Genomic DNA, 26,018 nt, shown 5'->3' on the forward strand with positions numbered 1-26,018 from the left:
GTGTCATGGGCATCTTCTGTGACTGAGCAGTTGCATGGGTTAGGAATTGTTGGAGTAGAGCAGAGCTTTTTCCACTCTTCCCTCACCTGCTTTCTGAAAGCAGTGACTTCAGGTAGTCTTGATCTTTTTGCAAGCAGACCAACCTGTGTTTCTGTGCCAGCCCAAGATGCCAGTGTGGCCTAGAGAACAGAGCACAAGTGAATTTTCAGGACACTTTGCTGTTGTCCTACTGTAATGGCCTCTCTGAAGAGTCTTCTTGTTTCCTCTCTATCCCCACTGTAAGGGAAGGCAGGAGACTGATTTCTAGGACTTTCTCTTTGTAGCATGCACTGTAGTGTTAGTATTTAGGTGCAGTCAAATGCTGACTGCAAATCTGAAAGCCTCTGCTGCCAGCAGAAATTCAGTATAGAGACAAATAAAATCTTCCATGTGGTAAAATTCTTTCTTCTCTTACACATGCAATTCGTTTCACTTACAGAGATACAGATTACTTCAGCTTTGTGTGCCCTAGTGGTGGGCATTGTCTACAAAACAAGGCAAGTTTTACAGTGGCTAGAGACAGGTTTCGTTCTTAATGTAAACCACCTTTGCCACCTCCTGGGTTTAGTGCTGGTCATGGCCTGGCTGGATTTGAGATCTGCACCTTCATGCCTGCAGTTCTTGTGACAGTACCAGCTGTTGATAATATTTCCTTTGTTCTCTGATTTGTTTTGCATCAGAAGTTCTGTAACTTCAAACCTCTGTATAAACAAAGGGATTTATGTGTCTTTTGTGACTGGGTGTAGTTGGAGAGCAATATGCTGCACTCAAATGGCAAGCTTGACTAGAACTGCAATTTGCAGTTATATTTTCAGTTACTACACAGTAATCATAAACAAAATTCCAAGTAGTGATTTAGTTTCCTCTCAGTGCTGGGCTATGTGACCTCCACTGGCTAATGGCTTGTGACAGGGCAAGGCACCGGCTATGCACAAAGAAAGAGTAAGGAAAATAATCCTGAACTTCAAAGCTATTTGTTTCCTATAAAGAGTCCTTCAAGGATGTAGCAGAAAGCCAGGTAGAGGTACTGGTATGTTGTCCTCCTGCTTTCTGAATGATAGCTAACACTGACAGATGTGCTGTTGCCTCGTGTGCTCCACTCTTGCTCTTCTTCGGACTGTGGAGAGGCCATTTGGATTCCCCTTTGGAGGCTCAATGAAGTGCTGCTAGTGAGCTTCTCTGCTCTCTAGGACAACCTCTATTCAGGGCAGCAGTGATGTTTACCTGCGTAGGTTTGAAACCAGTGAATGCCATTGTTTTCCAATAAAATTTGGTTTTGTTTGGGTTTTTTTGGTGGAGTTTTGTGTTCACATTTTCATCCCTTTCTGTTTACTAGGGAGTTGTCCTGGACTGTCCACATCAAGTGCCTCCAGTGTCCCTGTCAACCAGGAGAATTCCTAGGAGATTTTGGTTGTAGTCTGGAGCAAGCGGCAGTGCTCTCTTTTGCTCTTGGGTTTCCTGTTGCATAGCAAAGCATGGAAAGAAGAAGCTTAGGCTTTAGAGAGACAAGCTGGAAACTATTGTGGCTGCTTCTTGAATGCAGGAATAAAGAGAGATAGCCATTTAAAATCAAACAAAACCCAAACCAAACACATCTGAACTGTGCTTACCAGTTAGTAAGAGAATGCAATTGTCTTAAACTCAAGGTAGGTAAATATTTTTACTGACTAAAATGGCACTAATTTTAAGAGTGAGACTACAAAAGACTTAAAACAACATTCAGATAAACCACCCCTGGCCTGCAACCCTCTGTCTGAGGGATAGCAGTCTTTCTACCTGTGGGAAAGCTGTGAGTGCTAGTTAGTGCTATGGTCAATATCCATCAGGAAGACACTGACCTTGCACTTTCTGAGGCCTCAACAGCTCAGTTCACTTACTCTCCTTAATTGCAAATAGCATTAAAACTTTCTTTGTCCTCATACTTTTCTTGGAAGAAGAGGGATTTGCCTGCTTGACAATTGCTAAAACTCAAAAAAATTAGACCTCAGAGTTCTTGCTGCGTAACAGGCTATGCTTTAGTCAATAATTTCATAGCACATTACAGGACTGGAAAAAACCCAATTATTTTAAAATAAGTTAATTACTCCTACTGCATAGTGTTTCACTGCTGACTGTTGAGCGGCATTCTGGAAGAAATTAAAGCTTAAATTTCCTTTCCAAACTGCCCAAACAAGAAGACAAAAGTCCTGGATTCATTTGAGGGGGTGTGGAGTGGGTAAACTTAATACATACCTTGCATTTAGAAGTAATTTGTTGTAACTATCTTCTCTCTGTATTAGTTCTTACAATATTTTAGAAATCAAAATAATTTTGTTCCTGTCTGATTGCACTTAATGGAAGAAAAGAACATGGTAATTAAAAGCTTTCCTGTCTGAACAAGGTAATCCTATTAATGAAAAGGCCATACTTCTGTGCACAAGTTACTGCTAGCAAAGAACCCCATCAGACAATATGAACAAAGCCAACTGGTTCAGCATTTCAGTGCTCAGGGAGATTAGTGATTTTAATTATACAAAACTTTTTGGTTGCAAATGTATTTGTTTTATTTAACAGATTACCTTCTAGTTAGTTGTCTTAATAGTCCTTTTGTTCAAGAGGGGGATTTAAGCAAAATGTAGATCACAAGGTCCTGTTCTCCCTGATTGGAGAGCAAACTGGCCTAAGTCACTGCAAGGAAGTACTGTCTTGGGCAGTACAGAAAAAACATTATCTCAAGTGGGAGTAAATTCAAATTATCTAAGTAGTGGCACTGGATTTTTCAGCAAACCTCTTTCATAAAGTACTCCTAAGGAAGTAAATAGGCGGTTTTCATCTGTTCAGGTGAAGGAAGGAATGATCAGGAAGGAATGATCTTGGTGAATCTTTAGGTGCCTAGCATTAAGTAGGAAGATTGAAAAACAGGAAGAAGTAGGGCCTTGGTTTGTTCGAGCATCTCTCTAAATTTTCAGTATTTTCATATAAGCAGCAGAATGTAACTTTTTTTTCTGTGAAAACTGTTTGGGATGAACTTGCATTGGTCTTTCATTTTATTCTATTCATTATTTGTTGTAGTATACAATCCTCTGATATTGTTAGGTAGAGAAGGAGAGCTAATCTAACAGTGCCTGAGAAATATTTCCAGCAAACCTGACTCAAACATATGCTTGTATTAGTCAAATCAGTATGGTGTCTAATTGGAAACACCAGTAAATCTGCTTCGGCACTTTCCATCCTCTCCACCTCTGTCTCAGCTCTTCTGTGTGAGAAAAATCTGTGGAATAACTACCCCAAAGTTCCTCTGCTCCCAACCACCAATTTTCACATTCAGAGAGGGTTTATGACTTGCTTCCCTTCTGTCGCCATTTGGGAGGGAAGGAGGGGGGGAAGGAAGGAGGGAGGGAAGGAAGGAAGAAAGAAAGGAAGAAAGAAAGACAGACGGCGGGCCGGAGAAACGGGGGGGCGGGGGGGTTGGGTGAAGGAAAGAGGGTGGAGGGACAAGTCGCTCTCCCGACCCAGCAGGCTCCGGGATGCTCTGCGAATCCCTCTCGCTGCGGACTGGCAGGGCTTCCCAACTTTGCGGCGGTGGCGATGGGGAGAGGCGGCAGCAGCCCTGTTGCTGCGGGGCTTGTTGTTCCCGGCGTGGTGCGGGAAGTTTGGCGGGGCGGTGCCTTCGCCGCCTCTGCACCGCCCGCTCGCCTTCCCTCGTCACCGCCCGCCCTCTCTGGGCTCTGGGCGCGGGGAGCTGTCCACAGAGGGAGGTGCTGAAGGCAAGGAGGAAGCTGAAGGACGCGGACATCTTCGCTCCCCCTATTTTCTTCCCTGCCTTCTGCAGCCATTTTGCACCAGCGGAGTTGAGGGAGGGGGTGGGCTGCAGGGAATGGAGGGGAGAGGGTAAAGAGTTGCAGAGAGCGAGAGGCAGCCGTGGGAGATCCCGACTGGTGCGTCTGCTGAGACTGCAGCAGCTGTAATCAGCATTATGGTGAAAAGGAAAAGCTCAGAGGGCCAGGAGCAGGAGAGTGGCCGTGGCATCCCTCTGCCCATCCAGACGTTCCTATGGAGGCAAACCAGGTAAGAGCAGAAAGCCCTGGGCACTTGGGATACAGCTGCAACAGGGCAGTAGAAGTGCGGAGGGGGGTGCGGGCCAGCTGCTGCCCAGTGGCAGGGAGGATGCAGTTATTATACTGCAGCTGCAACATGAAGACATGAAAAAAACTGCACTCAGTATAGAGCAATTTGTGTGTATCGGGTATGTGAGGAGGTCTCAAGGCAGCTTAACGGAGTGGCAGTCCAAGTCAGCTTCTTGATTTGACTTTTAAAGCATCCATGTCTATGTTTCTCGATGCACCTTTCCCTTCCTCCCTGTTCATGCTCCCCATCCCGTCCATCCCGCCCCCTATCCCCCATCTTTTAAGAGAACTCACAGAGCTCTTGTGCCAGAAGCAGCATCTGTCAGTGCTGCACCAGACCTGCAGCTTTGCTTCTATCTGTATTTGCAGCCATCCTGGAAGTGTAATCTATGCTTTGAGAGGTCAACATGCAAACAGATATGTCAAAGTCTAATTTCACAGGATTGGAGAGTGAGGATTTGGAGATGTGTGAGGGACTAGCTGAATGTATGGCTGAGGCTTTATGTTCCTTGTGAACCCTGTCAGTCTCCTGCCCTAATAGAATTTTAAACTGAAAACACTGTGGGGGAGGTTGGAGGATTTTAAGGTTGTGGCTCTAATTTAAGGCCTCAGTCACAAAATCCCCTTATGCCACAGTCAGTGTCCTTCAAAATAAAATTTAAAAAGCCCAAAACAAACAAAAAAAATTGCCTGCAATCAGGTGACCTGATTATTTTTTTAATATTTACTCTGATCTCATTCCAGAGGAGAATGATAGCAGAGGGTAGGCGTTCTCTACATACAGCATACAGGCCTGTACTTCACCATAAGCCTTCCACATCAGCAGCTGTGCAGAAAAATATTTAATACAGAGCTGGCACATGGATCTCTAGCTTAAAATAGAGGCAAGGCACAATTCAGTAATATTCAACAAATTTAAAACAGAATATGTTGAAAATCTTTCACTGAGGTAAAATGGCTGAAAATTGTCTGATGGAAGATTTTATCCCTAAGAATTTGTGGGCTGAATTAAATGCCTGTTGACATATCGGGGTGGGCACTTTGTCTTCTGGAAAGATAACAGCATTTATCAGATGTCATCAACAGGTATCTGAACATAGTTTTGGCTTATGTCTTCCTTTACATTAAGTTTCTCAGCCTTTTGACAACCTTCTGACATGAGAAAAATCCTAAAAATAGCTAAGAAAATTACACTTTCATGTACTGGGTCTCTAATGCTGCTTCTCCTTTCTTTCAGTGCATTTTTAAGACCTAAACTGGGGAAACAATATGAAGCTTCCTGTGTGGTATGTACATGTGTCTCTTTTTCAACTCTTATTGGTAACTAACTTTTCATGCAAGTCAATCTAACCAGAGTGGCTGATCAGCAAGCTTCTCAGCTTATACCAGAAGTGGATTTAGTTCATTCAGCTTCATTTTGTACTTTTATCACATGAAGGATTTTAAATTCTTCCCGTCTAGAAAATTTGCATATCATGTGTATCTTTAGACACAACAAAAATAATTTATTTGGATATTAGTAATAAGTAATTAATTAGTAACACTGTAGTAATTAAATAATGACGTAGACAAACTGAGCTGTGACAATCTGGGTCCAACCTTGCAGTTCATCCTGTGTGGATGTACTTTTGCATGAGATTGATGTCATTTCAGTTTGCGATTGCTGAAGGTTTTTCAAGCTTAAAATATGGAAAATCTAAGCAATACTAACAGGCTTTGAGCAATACTTTTACCATTGTGCAAGATGGGAAACACTTCTACTGGAAATGAGAGAGAGAATATCTTATCAGCATGATTAAGGAGAGGCTATTATGCAGATACAAATAACTCTTATTTCTAAATGTACTTCAAATAAAGCCTCAAATTACTGCCAAAAAGGAGGAAAAAGGGAAGACATGAAGCAAGTTCAAATAAGATGGGTATCTAGAGAATTTCAGAATTTCTTGAATGGTTGCTGGTCTTTGGATTACTTAAAATACAGTAGTCAGTTGCAGCCAAACTTGACAGAGTGGAAAAATTTGGTCTGGACATGTATCTTAATAGTTTAAAGTTCTTAGGTCACTCTGCAGCAATTTTCTGACTTCCTTCTCACAAGACATTAAGCTGGAGAAGCTTTATCTGTTGCTGAGTCATTTTCTTCCAAGAAATACATACATTTTTCATGGTTTTTGCTAGATACCAAATAGAGATAGAGGACTGCTGGCTTAGTGTGTACTTGGGTGAGTAAAATGTATTTCAATTCTAGCCCATGCAGCAAAAAGAATCATCACTGGTTAATGCCCACGGACAGTTCCTGGTTGTTGAGAGGCTGGAAAATGGAGCTTATTGCCTTATATCCTTTGCCAGGAGCCTCGGCAGTGTGCAGGAGTGATGTCTTGGAGCACCTCTAATCTGAGGATGTGGCATCATCTGTGGGCTCATACCTGTTACTGTTGCATAGAGGGACAGAGCTTCCTTCTCTGTGCCTTCTCTATGATGTACCTATCTGTCTGTGACTTCCTTTGCTTCCTGCTGTACTGTTGGCATCAGGTCCCCGAGGCTAATTCTAAAGCATCTTTCTTCTGTGAGCACATACCAGAAATTACTAAGTGTAAAAAACAAGCAATGCCCAAAAAACCCCTAAACTGTGAGACAACATAAATCACATGCTTCAGCCAAGAGAAGAGGAGCTCTGAAAAAAGGCATTTCATAAAGATCCAATAAATTTCCAATAAATTTGGATGAAGAACTTGAATATTCTCCAGTTCTTAACATAATCATTAAATTATGGTAGACAATTTTCAAAGGTGGGATGTAGTTCTGAGAAATTTGTGGGATACAGCCTGAACTGGCAACATCTGTTGCCTTCTCTTTCATCCGTTTCCTCTACCTGCTGGTGCACAGGAATGTCTGCCCACATCAACACATTCTCTATTATCCATTGGGACAGCAGAATGCTGAGTGCATGGATGAGACAAGGTTTCTGGAACTTGACAGGTACTTGTCTTCTGAAACCTCCTGCTGACTGTCTAACACCCCTATATTATTTAGTGTGCCTAAAAATGCTGTGCACCTGTTTACATGATGTGTCCTTCTATAATTCTCTAGCCAGAATTGTTGTAGGCATGTCTGTAGTCTGTCAACCATCTGGCAATGCATATGACACAACATTGTGCAGTATTCTATTATAATTCTTGGCTCTAAACTTGCTGCAGTAGAACTTGCTGCATGTTGTGCATTGAGGAAGCAGATGTTGGAGGCTGAGATTCAGTGAGTACACCATCTGGTCTGCAAGAGTATATTGTATTGCTTCGTAGAGCTTTGCTTTATACCATAATACTTGAGGAAAAAACTGGCTCTTTAATTGCATTTTTGTCTTTACCTGAACCATCACACTTACACACTTACTTCAATTGGTCTATGAATAGTAGCCTTTAAGCTGAAGATAAATACCATCCCCCCATACATTGTCTTACAACATCTAAATATGTTTGCGCCTCAGTATGGATTTGATGTTCTTCCTCCTCCCCATTCTGAAGTTGTTCTGCCCTGACACAAAGCCATTCCTAATGTGCATGACTCAAAGCTGTAAATGACCTCACAGGAATGCCATGTGAGTGCTGTACAAAGCTAATGTGTTTTTGGGGTGATGGTAAGTAACTCAAAGATATGTTTAAATTCTTCTACTCTGGATTGCATTGGCCATGGAAGAACTCAAAAGTTTTCTGAAGGATCCTGCAAATTCAAAGTTTCCCTCTTTTCTGTTTGGTTTTTTGTTTGTTTGTGTCTTGGGGTGACTCTGATGCTGTATCCCCTATCAACCTGCTCTGTGCCAGACATGAATACTGTGCCTTTCTGTGTCTTTAAGCTGGGTCCAAGAGAAAGGAGAAAAAAAAAGAGAGCCAAGCGGTCTTGTGTTCAAGGACACACACTCCCCTGCATTCCTGCTGCTACAGAGCAGAGCAAAGCACCTTCCTGCTTTTAGCCAGCTTTTGGCTCTGTTTACCAGGAAAGAGGCGGAGAGTTAAACTTCTTCGCTTTTTAGCTAGCCTGCTAGCTGAAGCAAGAAAGTTGAGGTTTTTTTCCCTGGGACTTTGGCTTTTTCTTCTTCTCTTCTGGACTGTTCAGCAACACCAGAACATCACCAGGAGGCTGTACACTGCGGCCCGGGGGCCCATGCCAAACCCCAGCTCCAGGGAGAGAGCAGAGCCACACCTACAAAGGACTCTGAATTCACCAGGTTTTCTCCACAGTGAGAGGTTTTATTATTTAACATCATTCTTTTTTCCATGCCTGCATGCACTTTACTTGTTAAATAAACAGCTTTTTTTTTTTTTTTTTTTTTTTTTTTTTTTTTTTTTTTTTTCACTTTCCTCCAAGGAATTTCTTTGCAAACCTGGTGGGGGAGGGGCTGCTGAAAACTGCCTTCTAACAGAGGGACGTTCATTTCGGACAGCTTCCTCCAAATTGGTCTCAAACCAAGACAGTTTGTTTGGGGGTTTTTTGTTAGCTTGTTTTTTTGCTTGTTTTTAAAAATGTAATTACATGTTTTGCTATTATGAATAATTAAAGTATAGATACGGAACAAAGTTCAGAAAAAGGCCATGTTTATTTTATCCAGCTAATGGACATGGTTGCAGAAAACTGAACTTCTGTAAGTAAAATGTTTGGCATCTGTGTTTCATTACTTGTGAATGTTTATACTATTGCTTTGTATAGTAAAAAATGGAGTCTTAACCATCCCTTGTGCTATGAACTCCTAGGTTCCTAGATCTTTCTAGGAATTCTTCCTTGCTCAGTGGACCTGCCTTTCTGTCTGTACTTTCAGCTCTTTCCAGTCAGTCTGAAGTGACTTCAGCAGTGGTCTCAGCTTTCCTCCATGATGGAGACTGAGCTTTGTAATGACAGGGCAGTAAGGTCCCCACCAAGGACTCAAGTGCAGTTCAAGAACCACTAACCATTTCTCTGTGTTTCTGCCATGGTCCTTCTGAACATGCACTGGGTTAAGCACTGGGCCCTGCTCTTTAATTTTTTTTTTTTTTCATGTGCAAATCTGTTGGGATATTCCCTGGCACTCCTGAGAGGATGTAACAGGAGGTGCTGAGCTTCCCAAGATAACCTCTGGGAACCCCTGGCAACCTCTGGGCACCCTCAGTCAACCGCTGGCTGACCTCTTCCTGCCTTAGGCAATTCACTGCAAGTACAGCTTCCCTGGGCTTAGAGCAGGGGAAGTTCATGCAACTCAAGCAAAGCTGTTTAGGAAACCATGACAAAGCCCAGCAAAAATGCTGCTGGAATGGGAACAGATAGCCTGAAGATGCCTAGACAAGAAGTACAGGACAGAGCAGACAGTGGCACACAGGCTGATCCTGGTCACAAGGTATTTGGCAGTGCCTTTGGTTCTTGGTAGAGATGAAGGTAAAAGGAGAACAGCAGCAGTGGGAAGGCAGCCAGACAAGGCTGGCTGCCACTCCCTGGGAAACAGCTGTCACCACTAGGCTAAAAGGAAAAATGCTAGTGTAAGTGGTCCTGAGGGAGCTGAACACATACACAGAGCACTGCTGAAAGGGACTGTTTCTCCAGCCAAGGCACTGACTTTCCTTACTATCCCCTTGGCAGACGTTCTTCATCTGCCTTTGGTGTGGGGGATGTTGCAGGCATGAACAAGCCTGCTATAGGTAGGTAGCTGTTTTCTTAGCCCAGCTGCGGCCCTGAGCCCTGAGGCTGTGGCTCTAGACATACCCACAGCCTGACAGTATGACAGCCTGTCTTCTGACTCCCTTACAGGGAGCTTGTTCAGACATTCTCATTCAGCCTTCTTATTTTAAGCATGGAACTCCTCTCAGCTGTAGCAGCAGTTGCTTAGTTCATGCAGGGTGAAAATGAGATCTTCTGCCCCAATGTCTATATATTCCCTATAGCAGGTCCTGACAGAGTAGAGCCATAGCAGACCGAAAAGGAGGCTCTCCAGGAGCAACACAGGACTTTGCATCTTGAATATCTGGTATAGACAGAAGCTGCACCTTTATGGAGAACTCCAGGCAAATTCCACAGGAACACTTGTCCAAAGAACTGCATGTTCCTGTTGGTTTGCTTGTGAGTTATCAGTGTGGGGCTTAGTGCCAATTAGTTAGTGTGCTGACAGTACATCCACAATAGCAGTTTTGTACCAGGCAGTGCCTGTAGCAGGCATGGACACTCAATGGTTTCCATAGAGCAGCTTTTGTGTTTGCGTTTTTCTGGCAACATACAGTACTTATGTCTCAGATGCTTGTGATCACATAAGCTATTCCAGAAGCTAATCTTTCATTGTGGTACAGAAATATTTAGCTTTCTGCTCAGGCCAGGAAAGAACAGAAGAATCTGGTGGCTAGCCACAAGGGAAATCTTCACGAGGGCTCAGAAGCCCAAAATGTTATGATAAATACAAGCCCAATCTAAAGATAAAATGGCAACCTCCTTAGCTGCCTCTTGAGTTTCTGAAGCAGGCGGACTGTGGGTCAGAGCTTGCAGAAGGCAATTGCTGGGGAACTTTCTACCTGATGCCATTGAAGTACCCAGGAATGAGACCTTGAATGGAAAGCCAGGGAACAGCAATGTGTCTTCTGTCACACTTCAGAAAAATGATGGTGCTCGCAGTGATTTTTTTTCTCCCCTTGCCCTGCAAACTGAATAGCTTTGTCAACTCTACTGAAGTGTGAGGTTATGGTTTGGCTTTTGTACTGGAGGTGAGATCATTCAATTTAATAAGCCTCGGTCAGCACTGGTGCTTGGCAGCCTTTTGGTGAGCTAATTCAGCTCACTAACCTGGTAGGAACCACTTACCTGTATGCTGGCCTTCCTTTTGGCTTTGTAGAGTCTTAGCTTGGCTGAGTGAAGGATTCAGTGAGCCCCAAAGCTGATGGATGAGTGGAAATAGGAGTGTGTGGGCTGGAGCAACGAGTAAGGAGTGTTCCCTGTCCCATTTTGATAAAAATAAGTAAAACCTCATGTTTTTCAGTGGCTCTTTCAAACTTTGTGGTATTTGTAACCATGCACCCCTTGTTCTGCTTCTGTGGATACTTTGCTGCATTTACTCCCCCCCTTTTGTTCTGTAGTAATCCCTTGGCTGGGATACTGATTCTAAATCTCTGTTGTCTTTATACTAATGTGCTCTCAGAGTGCTACTGTGAATCCTGACTTGAACAGAATAGTTAGGCCTTACTATGGGTGCTTTGTTCCCTGGCCTGTCCAGGCTTTCTAAGCATCAGCTATCCCTTCATTTTGCTCCCATTACTGAACTGATAGGATTAAAAGGAAGAGACTGTTTTCCTTTCAGACACTGTGGCCCCCAGCAGATTGTTGTAAGAGTGACTTGAAGCATCCCTTCCCTGGTAGGCAGGTTATCCACTCCTGCTGCTAAGAAACACAGATTGCTGAAAATGTGATCCATTGCACATGATTTTTGACTAATCCTCAGGCAGACAATGGTTTTTTCACATACTACAGCAAATGCCCTCCAATTTCAGCCATTGGTCCATAAGGAAAGTGTATTACATTTTCTGACTGCAACCTGGGGTTTCTAGTGTGGCCTTCTGCACACTGATATTTGTTGGTAGCTCTGATGGTTATTGACAGTATTTCAGGGTTCGTTTTGTTGGCATAGTCTTAGTCCCGTATAATGGATAGATGCATGTTTCTGTGCCTCCGTGCTGGCCAGAGCAGAACTGGATGCCATAAAACTACAGTGGTGCAGCACAATGCTTGCATCAGGACACCTGGCCTCTTGGTAGAGAAGCTCGTGTCTGCCCACACCAGCAAACAGGGCCACAAACCAAGAGAAAAAGTGTGCCCAGCTGCTGGGACAGGCAGGAGAGTGCCTGTTACCACAAGTTAGCATGCCATGCTTGGGAGTGGTTGCTCGTTCAGGAGAGCATGTTTTGACATGCTCATTTTGCTCTTCTTTGTAACCAAGTCTGTTCTTATGACCACCCCCTCAATTTTCCTCAAAAGGAAAAAATTACTATGACTAGTGTTGCAGGATAAGCTTTATGAATGTGGAATGAGGGTCTTTGAAACATCTTTTGGGCAACAGTTACTTGTTTGCCCAGAGCTTGATAAAATTGGTGAAACAGCTTGTGAGCAAATAGGTAGCCCTGAGGCTAAGCTGGTTTATGGCAAGGATATGCATTGTCATTATCTTTGCTATAGGTACTTCAGTGAAGGAATATTATTACTAAGCCCTCTGGCTCTGTGGGGTCCTGTGCCGGAGTGCAATGTGCAATGATCTCTAAACAGCGTCTCCACAGCTAAGCCGCTAAATCTGCTAAATACCCTCACACATGCGTGCACACACAAACGCACAGATAGCTTCAGTATAAAGTTGACGGCAAAGAGATGGGAAGGGTCTTTGCACGGCGTTCCACAGGAGCAGTTTATTGCTTCTACACTGTGAAGGTTTCCAGAGGCAAAGACAAGAACAATGGAGAACTCAGGGTTTTATCCGGGGGTGGGAAAAAGGCGGGATTAGGGAACAGGGACCTATGGGGAAGCGAGGGGGAAGCAGCGAGGGGGTAGAGGCTAACAGCCAACCAGGGAATCCAAACTGGGATAGATTACCATAACAGAACAATGCATCCTGGGAGAAGCCTTTCTGGTCACCGTAACCTAAGAGGTTCTTGTGGTACTAGGGAATTGTCTTACTGAGAACTCTCTATCCCTTGTAACATAGGCTCACTGGCCACCACTGAATATAACTGCACTTGTAACCTATGATGAGATCTTTGATCAGAGCAGCAATTTATTGAAACGGTGGGAACAACTAGCAATAAGGAGCTTTCTTAGGGATTTTAGAGGCAGATAGCCTTATTTTGTGATGCTTGATGTGGAAATAATGAACTTGCTTCAGCCGTCAGCTCTGTAACTGTTCACAAAACTATTACATCATAGCTCGACAAAAAATTTTGTACACTGATAATTTTTTGTGACAGCGAGGGAAAACATTTCCTAAGGCCCATATGCCTTTAGAGGGTTGCCCTTTATGTTACACTAAACTGAAAGAGCACATGTGTTTAAGAATATCCAGCACTCAGCTCCACAAATACAGGCTTTCCTAGTTCCTGTAACTTCTAACAGGATTACTGGCATGCCCAGCAAAACTGTAAATCAGGATTACTGGCTTTACCCAGCACAGCTGCAAGTCTGGCTTGATGTCAGCACTTATTAATATACAGATGACACTGGATTCAATTCTCTTCTATTGCAGAAAATATATTGCATGGTCCATTCATTTCTTAGTCAAGTATGTCCATATGTCTACTGAGCTTTCGTTATGGTCTGTATTTTTCAGGAAAAATATTATAAGATGTGCTGTAGTTGTACAATTAGAGATTAGAGGTTTTTAAAACAGAATGTTCATGTAGTGGAAGGAATGTGCAGAAGTAGACACAATGTCTTTTTTTCTTTGTTCTTACTTTCAGTCTTTTGAAAGAGTTTTGGTAGAAAACAAGCTGCATGGCCTTTCTCCAGCTCTCTCTGAAGCCATCCAGAGCATTTCTCGCTGGGAACTTGTCCAAGCTGCGCTCCCTCATGTGCTGCACTGCACTGCAACATTGCTTTCCAACCGGAATAAGCTAGGTTAGTGCTCATGTGAGGTTGTTTTCCATTACTGAAGTTATCAGTTAAAATATGACAGATTGCTGCTCAGGGTGCAAACATAATTCTAAATCCTTAGAATTCTATGTAGTTTCTTCTGGGGATTGTCTTTCTTGACAATTGTCTTTCTCATTTATAGAATGGTAATCTGTGAAAGCTTCCCCAGTAAAGTTAGTGATCTAATGAGCTAAAGAGTCAGAGTAGTTCATGACATTTTCCTAGCTATTTACCAGCAGTAATAGAACTTGCTTTAGCATCCAGCAGCCATGGGTTCCTCGAAGGAATACGTATTTCTTTGAAGGCATGCTGCAGTGATCCGTTGCAGCAGGAACTTTTAATATCTTCAGTTTTGGGTTTTTTTTCGTCCTATTATTCTTTTTATTTAGACCAATGTATGTGACTCGCAGCAGATAGTCAATCAGACAGTAGAGAGGCAAATCCAAATCCAACTTAATTTACTTACTTTTGTGCTGATTTCAGCAGTGATTTCAGCAGGAATGCCAGTAGGGAACATTAACAAGGTATAGCTTGGGCACCTTGCAGTGCTCACTGGCATTTTGTCTTATTCAACCAAGTCAAACAGACCAGACTGTTGAGTGAGTTTCTTTTGGGACTACTCCATGTCCATGCTGCTGTCCATGCCCTGTGGCTGACATTGCAGAGACTGAACTCCAAATGCTGTGAAGTAAATGGAGGCTTCTGATTTAGGAGGTTTCAAACATAATGAGACAGAATGCTGGTGCTTTTAGTTGTAGAATTTTAATTTTCAAATGCTTATCTGGGAGTTGGATGTCCAGCCTCCAGTGCGACTCTAAAACAATCTCAACAGTATCATTAACTGAAACCCTATGAGATACTTTGATGCATTTTTCCACACAGGGCATCAGGATAAGCTTGGAGTAGCTGAAACAAAGCTTCTTCACACTCTTCACTGGATGCTGCTGGAGGCTCCTCAAGACTGCAGCAATGACCGATTTGGAGGAGAGAGAGGCTCTAGTTGGGGAGGGAGCAGTAGTGCCTTTATCCACCAGGCTATAAACCAAGGATCACCAGGACATCCCTGGCCCAGCGTCATGACTGATGAGGAGGAGAATAACAGAAGGAAGGTCTTCCAGAATTCCATGGCCACAGTAGAGCTATTTGTGTTCCTCTTTGCTCCCCTCGTCCACAGGATTAAAGTAAGTGATACACTGATGGGGTTCTTGTGTGGAGACAGCTCTAAGCAGGAAAGGAATGATTCTGCCTTTGTGATTGTTAGTTAATTCAGCCTACAGTGTACACTGGGGTTCTACTGGCAATGTTTTATCAAGCTGGCAGAATACTGCTGCCATTGAGAAGAAATCCTTCCAGTGACATGAACAATCACCACAGCGTTAGGCAGGCAGAAAGACAAAAAAATACGAAGTGAGCCACTTTTAGCCTGTGGGAGTGCCAAAGATATGTGGCCCCTGTGAAGTCTCTGGGATACTGAAAACTGCAGAAAGGATAGTGGGCTTTAACTTGCTGCAGTGATTCTCAACCATTGCTCAGAAATGCCTTGCTAGATTTTCAGGAATTCCACCTTGGGGCTGCCCTTGGGATTTGTTGTTGTCATTGCTAATCATCTTGATGCTAATTACCAGGACAGTGTTTTAAGCATGGCAGTGGCAGAGGCAATGGAACATTCCTTTGCTCTGCTCTGAAGTATGAAGCAGGCTGCAGGCCTCCTGTCTACTGGGGTTCCTCTGTTAATTTTATGCTGAGTGCATCAGCTTTGCAGAGTGATGTGATGAAAAGACTTTTTCTGCATGGTGACTCCTGCCTCTAGGAGGCTGCCATTTAGCCTTTATGTTTCCAGCTAGGCCTCAGAAAAGAGCAAGTCCTTGAAAAAAGGGCTATAAAGTCATGAAGTGATGGGGCTGTTATCTGTTCTAATACTGCCTTCTAAGCTGCAACAGTTGAAGAAGGTAAGAAGGAACAGGAGATACAGGATAGTCTTTTGATTAAGGCAGGTGAAAGCAAGACTGGAGAACTAGATTCTTTCTTAACTTCTGCTACTGAGTTACTGTACAGTAGTGTTAAATTTACTTAGTCCAAATTTTGCATACTTCTTTGCTAGTTCTCTGTAGGCCACTGGGACAGGACAGGAGGAAATACTGAATTCTTCCAAGCACTATACAAAAAATGCAGGCTGCCGTTTGAATAAATGAAATGAAACTGAACGTAGATCTTTGCTATTACAGATTGGAGTTCCAACTTTTTATAAAAATCTTTCTGGCGTGCTGTTTACAAGATGAGGTTAATAACAGTATCTCAAGTTTACCTTAAAAATTCCTGAGATTTCTGGAATACTGTGGTGATGAACATTGAAGAGCCCATTAAAACATGCACATTTTTGTCATCAAAACGAAGTGCAGGAAAGAAGTTAAATGAGGCATGTAACTAGTTCACTAAGTGAGCTTTGTCCTCTCTGTGTCACTTGTAAGTCTCAGGGGAAGGATACTACCTGATCAAGTAACCATAGTAATGCATTAGATTAAGGAAGATGATACGTTTGCATAGACAGACCTAAATTATTGAATTACGAACTTCTGGGAGGATTTGTGTCTTGAGCAAAGTGTTTTTAAATCAGGCTTTGGGGGATGCATGTAATTCTGTAACTGCATAGCTGCAGGTGGAAGTGTTGGCATGTCACCACAAGCTAGGAGTGCAAAGTGAAAATGCAGTGTTACTGCTACCAGGTCTTAAAGCCTTGCAAGCCACTATTAGTAAAAATAGTAAATAAAACAAAGCTTAGTTTAAGCCAAACTTGTGAGTTGATTATGATGAGAGAGCACTAACAGAGGGTAGGGAAGAGAAGGGCTGGAGAGCTACAAGAAGTCGGTTCCTACCATTCCTTTAGCTCTGTCTGCATCATCCATTCCAATTGCCAAGGCATCTGGGGCTATGTCAGTAGGAAACTGTTGTGCACCTATAATTATGCCACCAAAACTGCTTTTACCATGTTTGTTTGCCAGATGGGGATAGCTGGGGCTGTAGTGACATCTGTGTCTCCTAAATGTAGATCTGACCTTAGGTGAAGTAAGTGCATAGCTGCCCCTTGATCCTGCTAAGATTTACTTGTGTACTAATTTATATGATTTTAGCTGCTTGCATATGTAAAATAGTGATAGCACAAGTGTAAATAGTAGCAGTGTCTCTATGTATCGACAGAGTTCAGGTACTAACAATGCTAATGAGAACAGTAGTATATACCACTACTTCATAGAAATCTGTTACATGTTTCCTCGATTTCTAAGTAATGCTTTAATATTTAGTATTCTTATTCTTTGGGGAAGAAGGTCAAGTCTTAGAGTGTAAATCTCAAAGTTGAGCCTGAATGCTAAACATAAAGTGGTTGTGTATAATTAAGAGAGATACTTTGTGACAGGAATGGCCTTTTCTATTACCACTTAATGTCCTGGGAGAAACAGGGTTCATTAACTAGAAGAGAAATTTCATTTGGAAAAAAAAATTGTATATTTTTGTACTGAAATTTCCCCATGATTTTTTACTAGCCATAGTTGACATGTATTGAGCCTGCTGAGTATTGTCAGTAGCCCTTGAGTTAGCATATACTGATTGGAGAACTGCACATGGTATCACTTATTTCTGTGTATCGGAGAAATGACAGTCTTCATAGACTGGAAACAATTGAAAAAACATGTTTTTCTTTTTAGGAGTCTGACCTGACATTCCGGTTGGCTAGTGGCCTTGTTATTTGGCAGCCAATGTGGGAACACAGGCAGCCTGAAGTTTCTGCCTTCAATGCTCTTGTAAAACCCATCAGGAACATTGTTACAGGTCTGTGACTTTGCTATGGTAATGTAGCTCCTGAGATATGGGAAACCTTTCCCTTTGTTTGCCTGATGCTGCCCTTACATTCTCTAGCCACTGTATATGAAGGAGTATGTTGATCCTTCAGGAGCTTGTCAAACCTTAGAGTAGTTTAAGGTTGTTTCCCCTCAGAGTCAACTGACATTTGCATAATAATTAAATAGGAGATGGGAGAACCATCACAAATAGGAAATTAATAACTTTTCAGTAGAGTTACAATTTCTGTCAGCCTCATATAATTTCTGTTAGCCTTAACTTCCTTAGTTGCTTAGAAGGGCAAAGACAGTATCTCTCCGTAGCCTGACATGAGCAAGGAAATCTTTCCCAAACTGGCACTGGACAAAAATGAACAGTGAAGAGCACACAGGTGGTTCTTCTACTATTTAAAATTTGATTTCCAGCATGTTACGAAATTAGAAAAGGTAGTTTCAAGAGAGTCCAATGAAGGCCTAGGTTGTAAATTCACTTTTGCATACTGGATAGAGTTGCTCTTCCTTTGTGCTTCAGCCATAGTGAGACTGGAGTTGGGTGCTTAGGCTTCCAAAGCTTTGGCTTCCAAGTCTTTTTGTCTGGCCTAGTCCTAAAGAAACTTTTTTACTGTTATGTTTTAGACAACAGTTTTTTGTAATTCCTGCAAGGTAGTGAATTGAAAGTGAGCGGGGTAAACTGCTGTAGCATTGCTTCCAGTTCTCAAAAGCATGGAGCTATAATTTTAACCATAGTGAAAATGTAATTCACAAAATTAGATTCTTCTGATAATGGGTCATTTTAGATGTCATATTTTGTTCTGAAGACTTTGTAGATCTACTGGGACAGTCCAGAATTAAAAAGATTCGAGTCTTCCAAATGATTTAAAACAGTCTTTGACATCATGCTCTTCGTCCCTCTGCTTCAACTTCTAGAACTAAAATATAGTATTTCAGCCCTGGCACTAACAAAGGGAATTAGTCCTAAGTTTTCTTTGACTATTGGAATTTTTTCTATAGGTCTGTGTGTGGTCAGAAAGTCCCTAAAAATGACTTCAGGAGTAAAGTCTGAAAGGAAAATGCTCCATTACGTTTTGAAAGTTTTTTCAGCAGGACAGAAATACTAATTGGGATGAGGTCTTTTATGTCTTTAGATGCTGCTATCTTAGCATTGTCTCAAACTGGGAAAAAAGAAAGTGAAATTTACTTAAATTTTCCTCCAAACAACAAATTTTAAAAATCTAATGAAGCTTTGCAATATTTGTTTTGGAGTCGGTGTGATTTAAAGTCGTATCTGCACAACTTTCAACAGGATTTCAAGACTTGTCATCCTAGTCTGTGTGATGCCCTTGTATTACAGATCAGACTTTCTGTGTGACGTCCATGTATTTCCTGTGCTGAAGGCATTTGGCAAATTGGAAATCACAATACACTCTGAGTGATGTAACCTAGAAAAGGACCTGAATATATGTACAAATGGGATGAAGGACTCCAAAATAAAAGTCACTAGTCTGCACAGGAAAACACAATGGATGGAAAATGGATTTAGGATGAAATTTATATTCAGATTTAATTTTAAAGAAATAGAGATTTTCAGTAGACAGTGTTGTTGACAACACAATGGAGAAAACTGAAAAAACTAAGCCAGTCATATTTTCTTTTTATGGCTGTGACTAGTGCCTAGGAAGTCTGCAGCAGATAGATGCTGGTTTTGTTGTCTGGCTTATCCTTGTATTATAATATTTTATAATAAGTGCATTATAATGTAGGAGGCGTTTTCTGAAATGTCCTGCCTTGACTTATCTTCTCAGCCAAGAGGAGTTCTCCCACGAATAATCAGAGCGTGACTTGTGAATCCCCTAATCTGGACAGTGGACGTACTGAGGTAAATTCTATGCTAAGGTTTAACAAGCTTGAATGAGGTGCTGAGGGAGGGGTAATAAATATTGAAAGAGAGCTTGCAGTTTCCGCCCTAAAGTATTCCATCTCCAGAAATTAGTTATTCACAGCTCTTCACATCTAAGGCTCCCAACCTTATTTGCTGTGGAACCAAAGGGTATGGGGTATAGCTATTTGGATGTCCTTGGCCTTATCCTGTCTTATAGGATGGAAGCCTGATCTTGTGTATGGCAGGAGGGTTGGAGCTTGATTTTAAGGTCCCTTCCCTCCCAAATCATTCTCCTGGGCAAGAGCCTTGTACAATGTACAATGTACCCTTTGACTGTACAGTGCCTTGTATTAATAAGCCGCAGGCTTGATCAGTCTTTTCATGGTATTATAGTGTAAGTAATGGTCATGTCTGAGCTCAAATGGCAGTTATAAAACTAATATGGGAGAGATAAATATATTTATATACACCTGTTTTCTTTTTTACACCAATCCAAAGGGACTGCAGGTGGTTTGTGAGACAACACAGTCAGATTCTCTACCTCCAAAGGCTTCTGTTTCAGCATGTCATCCTGGAAATTCCTTGGATGGAAGTGTATCCTCCCAAACCTCTCAGGAGAGAGGTACTGCACATCCCAGGTACAAAGACCTTCAGCAGAAACTTGGGCTCATGTGATTCAGTGGTAGAATCTTGAATGCACTCGTCTGTACATGCTGAGGGTGCTGGATGTTTGTATCAAATTGTTAATTCAACAAATCTCAGTTCTGGGTGATGAAAAAGGTGGCAGCACTTGTTACTCAGTGCTGCTTTCTTTGGAGAAATCTCTAGCTGGACTGTTGGGACAGTCTTTTATCTTTTCTAGAATGTTCATTTCTTATAATTAAAGGCTCAAAAAATAACCAGCAGGTTCACGCCTTCTAGGCTGGATTCAGCTTCAGGCAACTGGTATATTTTCTGGTTTCCTTCTGATCAGATTTTCTTTCCCCCTAGCAAAGAATTTTTGCAAGCCTCTCTCCCTTGCTTTCATTATGCCTCCTTTGCATCCTGCTGCATAGCTGGCTTTAGACTACTGACCCAAAGGAACAGAATAACAAAGAACCACAGCCTTGCAAACATGCTTCCAGCTTGTCCTGCAGTGCTCAGGCTGGGATTTTCCAGCTTGGCGCCAATAAATTCATCTAGATTTGGGCACATAAAGGTAGAACTAGATTTTCAGTAGTGCTGGACACTCAGTAGTGCCATAAAGTAAATCAAGGTGATGAGTATTTTCAGAGATTTTGGAGAGGGAGTGCTATAATTTTAAGTCTCTATTGATTTAGGAGTGTCACTTAAACTTCTTCTGAAAACTTTGGTCCTGTTGCATCTCTTTTGAGAAATACAGTGACAGAAGAAGTATAGGATGGAGTGATTTTCTGGATATCATCTAGGAACAGCTCTGATCTCTCAAATGGGAGCTCAGGGCATCCTTTCACTGGTGCAAAGGAAAAAGCTATTCGTTAAGGCTCTCATCCCATCAGGAAGTTTCCCTTGGGATTTTTTATCAAGCCTGTTGTCAGTTCTGGATCTTTATTTGATTTGTATTAATGTGAGCCAGTAAAACTGAAGGTGGGGACAGAGCTGCCTTTCTATGTGTGAACACTACTGCTCAGAGAGTGCACAGCTGTAAAAAAAAACAAGCAACCTTTTAAGAAGACAGGATCAGGTGATCAATTTGTCAAGCAGGGTCTGGTGGTTGCCATGGGGATGAGGCTTCAGACAGGCTTTGAAGAGACCATTATGCCTCCTCATTTGCAGGACTAATTAATGAGTTAAAACTGTACAGGGAGCTTTGGTTGCCAAGCAACAGACAACTGGGAAACAAATGTTGTTTACTCCGCTTACCAACAGCCAAAGTATTCCTTTGTCCTTGGCCAGGGGTTGAAGGAAGACTATATTTCCACTTTCCCTGAAGCCGCAGGCAACCATGAGCTGATTATACAAGCACTAGATTTTCCTCTAAATGAAGTACAGAGTTTAATTTCTGGTTCTTCAGAAACTGTTTAAACAAATGGCTTGTCCTGATCCTAGCTGTCACTCCTCCACTCCGTGTAATTCTTCATATAGAGATGATACAGTTTAACCCTGAAGCAAATAAAGCCACAGCCCTTTATCCAGCTGCTGTCTTGAACAGGCTGCCTGGGAAATAGACTTTGCAGGAATGACTTGAGTTACAAATATTTCATAAGGAGATCATGCCTTGCTCCAGCCTGTGTCATGCCTCAGGTTTGCCTGTGCCACAGATAGGGGAGCATGAAAAACTATTTAGGCCCAAACACTGCTCAGGGTCTTGCAGAGACCAGGGAGCAATCACCTTTCACAATTGCTCCTGGGATGACGGGTTTTATTTCCTTTGCTGGGATACTTTGAGTATACGTCTGGGTTTTTGCAGGCTAAATCTATGTGACACAACCTAGACTTTGACAAAACCACCCTTCACATCAAGTTTGTGGGGAAAATGTTACAGTATATTCCCATTTCGCATTGTTTTCTTCTTCCTAATTCAGTTTTTCAGGTTTTTATAACAGCTTATTTCAAAGTTGTCAAACTTGCAGCCTTTTTAGCTGGAATACAGCACTAAGGGAGAAACTTTGAATCTGTGTATTTCGTATAGTGTGGTATATGCTGACACAGACAGGCTGGTGCCTCTAGCATTGGCCTGTGAGGCTGGCAGCAAACCAGCTCTTGCAGCATTGAGCTCTAGATCCATGCGTTGATCCAAGCCCAGCCTTTACACCTGTTCCCTGTTTCCAAGCATGTAAGATGGAGCAGGGTTCATGTGATTCCAGTTGGTGTCAATGTTCATTGCACACTTCTTTCTCCTATGCCAGTTCCATACATGCCTTGGATGCACAGGGCAGAGATCCAGAAAAGTGCTTAACACATGCACTTCACTTGAGCACTCAGAGGTCCCACTGGTCAGTACTGCTGCTGTTCCCTAAGGCTTTTCTGGAGTGTGGCCTTGGACCCATCTGTTTAGAATGTGGTGCTACCTAGCTGGAGATGGGGATGTCCTGTCCACACTCTTTGCATGCTGTTTTGCAGAGTTGTTAATAAAAATGGCTTTTAACAAAAAACAAAGCACAAACTTGATGTTCTTGTGATGATTCTCAAATGCCAGAGAATATAGTGCATGAAAGTGTTCTTAATTTTTATAGAATCCTAAAATCCCAGAAATAAGCAGGACACAGATGTATGTTCTCACACAGTATGGAAACATTCAAAATGTGTATTCAGCAGACAAAAAAAAAAATATTTCCAGAGTTCCTGCCCCACCCCCAGGATTTCATACCTTCTCTTGCCATGTGATTCCCATTCCTCTGACTCCCTTTCACTTGCTTTTCTGATGGATTGTCTTCTGACAGATAGTGACCGTACAGAGGGTAGATCAGGCCATTTGTACTCCTCTGGAAGAGAAGTGGTGTAAAAGATTAGGAATATAAAGTTTGGGGCATTTTATTGCAAAAAGATTGGCTATGAATGACATATGATGCCTTTGAAATCTGAAATTTCTAGATTCTCATTTTTGATGCTCACTACAGATGTGTTGCTTTTGTGTGCATTAATTTCTACAATACTTAGGAAATTCCATATTAAAATCCATTGGGAAATTAATAGGGCAAGAAAATTATAGGGAGGGCTTAAAAAGGCGCTTTTCTCTAGAACGCCTCGGCAAAGAATGTCCATAACAGTAACTTTCACTTATAATAGGAATCAATTTAATGAGCTTAAAGGGTTAACTAACTTAGCTGCTTTGCCTGCTTTTTCTTAAGTAAGGCCTGACATGTGCAAATGTAAACCATTTCTAAGTATATATTACTAGTATCAGAACAGCAGATGCTCTAGGGTTGTCTGTTTCCTGCTGAGCAAATTATTCAGTTACCACACGTACTGGAGGCTTATCTTCAGATCACAGTTTAAGAAAGCAACCCTATCCAAGAAAACACTTAACAGCATGTACTGGAGTCCTCTGGGGAACTGAAAGCTAAATATCCACTTATGTTTCTTCAATAATGCTTTCCTCAGTTAGGTACCTTGGTCTCAAAGAGTCAGTTCTTTATGCAGAGAGCCGTGTATCTAAGAAGGCCTAAGGAGTCTGATGACTAACATTTCTACTCCTGCTTTTTGGAACAGGGTGTCCTTGGTGATTCCACCATGCCAGAAGTCTCGCTATGCTACATACTTCGATGTGGCTGTGCTGCGCTGCCTGCTGCAACCACACTGGTCTGAGGAGGGCACACAGTGGTCACTGATGTACTACCTGCAAAGACTGAGGCACATGCTACAGGAAAAACCAGAGAAGCCACCCGAGCCAGAGATTACTCCTTTGCCAAGGCCTCGCAGCAGCTCCATGGTGGCTGCTGCACCCTCTCTGGTGAACACCCATAAAACCCAGGTAAGCAGTTGCCATCAATAAGAAGATAACTACATTTGTGGTGATGCTATGAAGTGATTGCTGAACAAGTAGTGATAGGCACAGCTTTGACTCACTTGCACAGAGGTCAGATACTTGCATTGATTCAAAAATAGACCCTGAGAACAATGAGTGTTTTGGAGGCAGAATCTGATGCAGAGGGTCAGAGCTGGTAACTGCTAAGATCTGGAGTGTTGATTGGGGATAATTAATCTAGGGTGAACTAGGATAATATCAGTTTTTAGTGTGAGAATATACTAATGTAGTTGTCAGAAGAAATGGTTACCAATGCCTTTTTATTACAGTGTAATGGTCAGGACCCACTGAGCTTCTCTGGTGTACTCCCTCAAATGAGAGAAAAGAAACTGCATTTGCTGCTGTATTGCACACTTTAGACAAACACTTGAATTAAAATATTGACTTAGACTTGGCAAACAGTGGCAGTGAGCAAAAGCTCTCCATGTTGTTACTTCTTCTGCTGTTATTCTTATTGCATAACTGTTGGGGTTTTTAGGAGCTCTCCTGGTTTTTTTGAGGGTTTTTTTTCTGTTAAAGGAATTTCCCCCCCCCCCCCCCCCAATACATGTTGCTAGGGGAACAAATAGCTGGGTGCTTAAGAAAAACAAAAGACCTGGCTGCTCCTTTTTGTTTCACCTGGGTGTGTGGGCAGTTGGGTCTCCAGTGTTTGGACAGAGAGGAGTCTGCTTTCTTCAGCTGCTTTTCCTTGTGCTGGAAAGCCCCGGGATCCCAAAGCCACCTTCCCTGCCCCGCTAGGAGCTGGGCCGTGGCCAGCCCTGCCCCGCCGTTGTTTCGAGCCTTCACTACATTGTAGCCGTGCTCGCCCTGCCTGCCCAGACCTCTGGGGGGGGTCCCTGTTTGGATACACCTCGTCTGCCCTCCGGGATTTGTGCTTGTCCCTGCCGTTCCAGCCTGCCGTTCCCGAGGGTCTAGCCAGACACCGGGATCAGCTGCCCAGGGGTTTGTGAAGCATCTTTGTTCCATCCCTCCCAGGGATCCCAGGGCACCAGTGCCGCGTGCTCCCCGGAGCACCCCCTGCAGCCGCGGGGGAACCATTGCACCTGTCCTGCTCACTGGGAGCTGCCAGCGCCCCTGCCGGCTGCGAGCGGAACTGCACCCAAGGGGAAAGGGCCTGACAGCCGAGAAGGCTGGGACTGGGTTTGTGGTTCTGTTTTCTGTTACTGCCATAGTTATTGTTGTTTGTTTGACTTGTTATACACATATAGATATATAATAGTAAAGAACTGTTATTCCTATTTCCCACATCTTTGCCTAAAAAGCCCCTTGATTTCAAAATTATAATGACTTGGAGGGAAGGGGGTTGCATCTGCCATTCCAAGGGAGACTTCTGCCTTCCTTAGCAGACACCTGTCTTTCAAACCAAGACAGATCTTGGCGCCCAACCGTGGGTCCTGAGGGCATTAAGAGGGAGAGGTGAAAAAGGAATAACAGTTCCTGGATAACTTAATTTTGTGTGCTGGATATTGGAACCTTGTTAGGCAGCACTATGTGGTCTAGTTTACCCTGGTTCAGGTGACATGTGGCCGTGGCTATATTCTTCCCCTTTGCAGCTCCTTACCTAAATATGAGTCCTCTGACTAAGGCTACCATTGCTGTTATCCAGCTTGCGCTATGGGTTGAGGAGGTGAGGAATTCATGGGTTTTTAACTTCCTCCGGAATGTGGGTACATGGATAAACGGCTATCACACACTGAGCGCATGTTTTTGGGGTTATGTTAAAAATGGTACCTTCTGTGAGGAAATGACACCAGGGGAAGTTTTCCCCCAACCCCTCAACCAGTTCTTTGGGCCCACCCCACCAATTTTCGAAGGGTTTAGATTCCATCTGAGTACTAACCAACTGGTGCTGGTAGGCCTACTCTATTTAGCACTCAGGGATAAACTGAGATTGGCTTGGATAACTACCCAGACACCAGCCCCAGAGACTAGAGATCCTACCCCAGAGCCTGATCCAGCCCCAGAGCCTGACACAGCCCCAGACACTAGAGATCCTACCCCAGAGCCTGACCCAGCCCCAGAGCCTGACCCAGCCCCAGACACTAGAGACCCTGCCCCACAGCCTG

At 42.9% G+C, this 26,018-nt stretch overlaps 1 protein-coding gene across 7 annotated transcripts in view; it reads left to right on the forward strand.

The window, feature by feature from the left end:
- The first annotated feature begins 3,607 nt into the window (after positions 1–3,607).
- The window catches only part of LOC125328686 (protein unc-80 homolog), a 139,735-nt gene continuing 117,324 nt past the window's right edge, over positions 3,608–26,018 (forward strand). For 2 of the 7 annotated variants that reach the window (XM_048309730.1, XM_048309731.1), the window contains exons 1-8: positions 3,608–4,086; positions 5,383–5,431; positions 13,583–13,739; positions 14,637–14,935; positions 17,456–17,579; positions 19,390–19,463; positions 19,965–20,104; positions 23,637–23,898. In XM_048309730.1, coding sequence (XP_048165687.1) covers positions 3,995–4,086; positions 5,383–5,431; positions 13,583–13,739; positions 14,637–14,935; positions 17,456–17,579; positions 19,390–19,463; positions 19,965–20,104; positions 23,637–23,898 — 1,197 coding nt within the window. In that variant the 5' untranslated portion in view covers positions 3,608–3,994. The remainder of the gene's footprint in view (positions 4,087–5,382; positions 5,432–13,582; positions 13,740–14,636; positions 14,936–17,455; positions 17,580–19,389; positions 19,464–19,964; positions 20,105–23,636; positions 23,899–26,018) is intronic. The other 5 variants (XM_048309725.1, XM_048309726.1, XM_048309727.1 and 2 more) reach the window with 3 other exon arrangements.

The sequence above is a fragment of the Corvus hawaiiensis genome, chromosome 7, assembly GCF_020740725.1.
Source record: "Corvus hawaiiensis isolate bCorHaw1 chromosome 7, bCorHaw1.pri.cur, whole genome shotgun sequence".
Taxonomy (NCBI): Eukaryota; Metazoa; Chordata; class Aves; order Passeriformes; family Corvidae; genus Corvus; species Corvus hawaiiensis.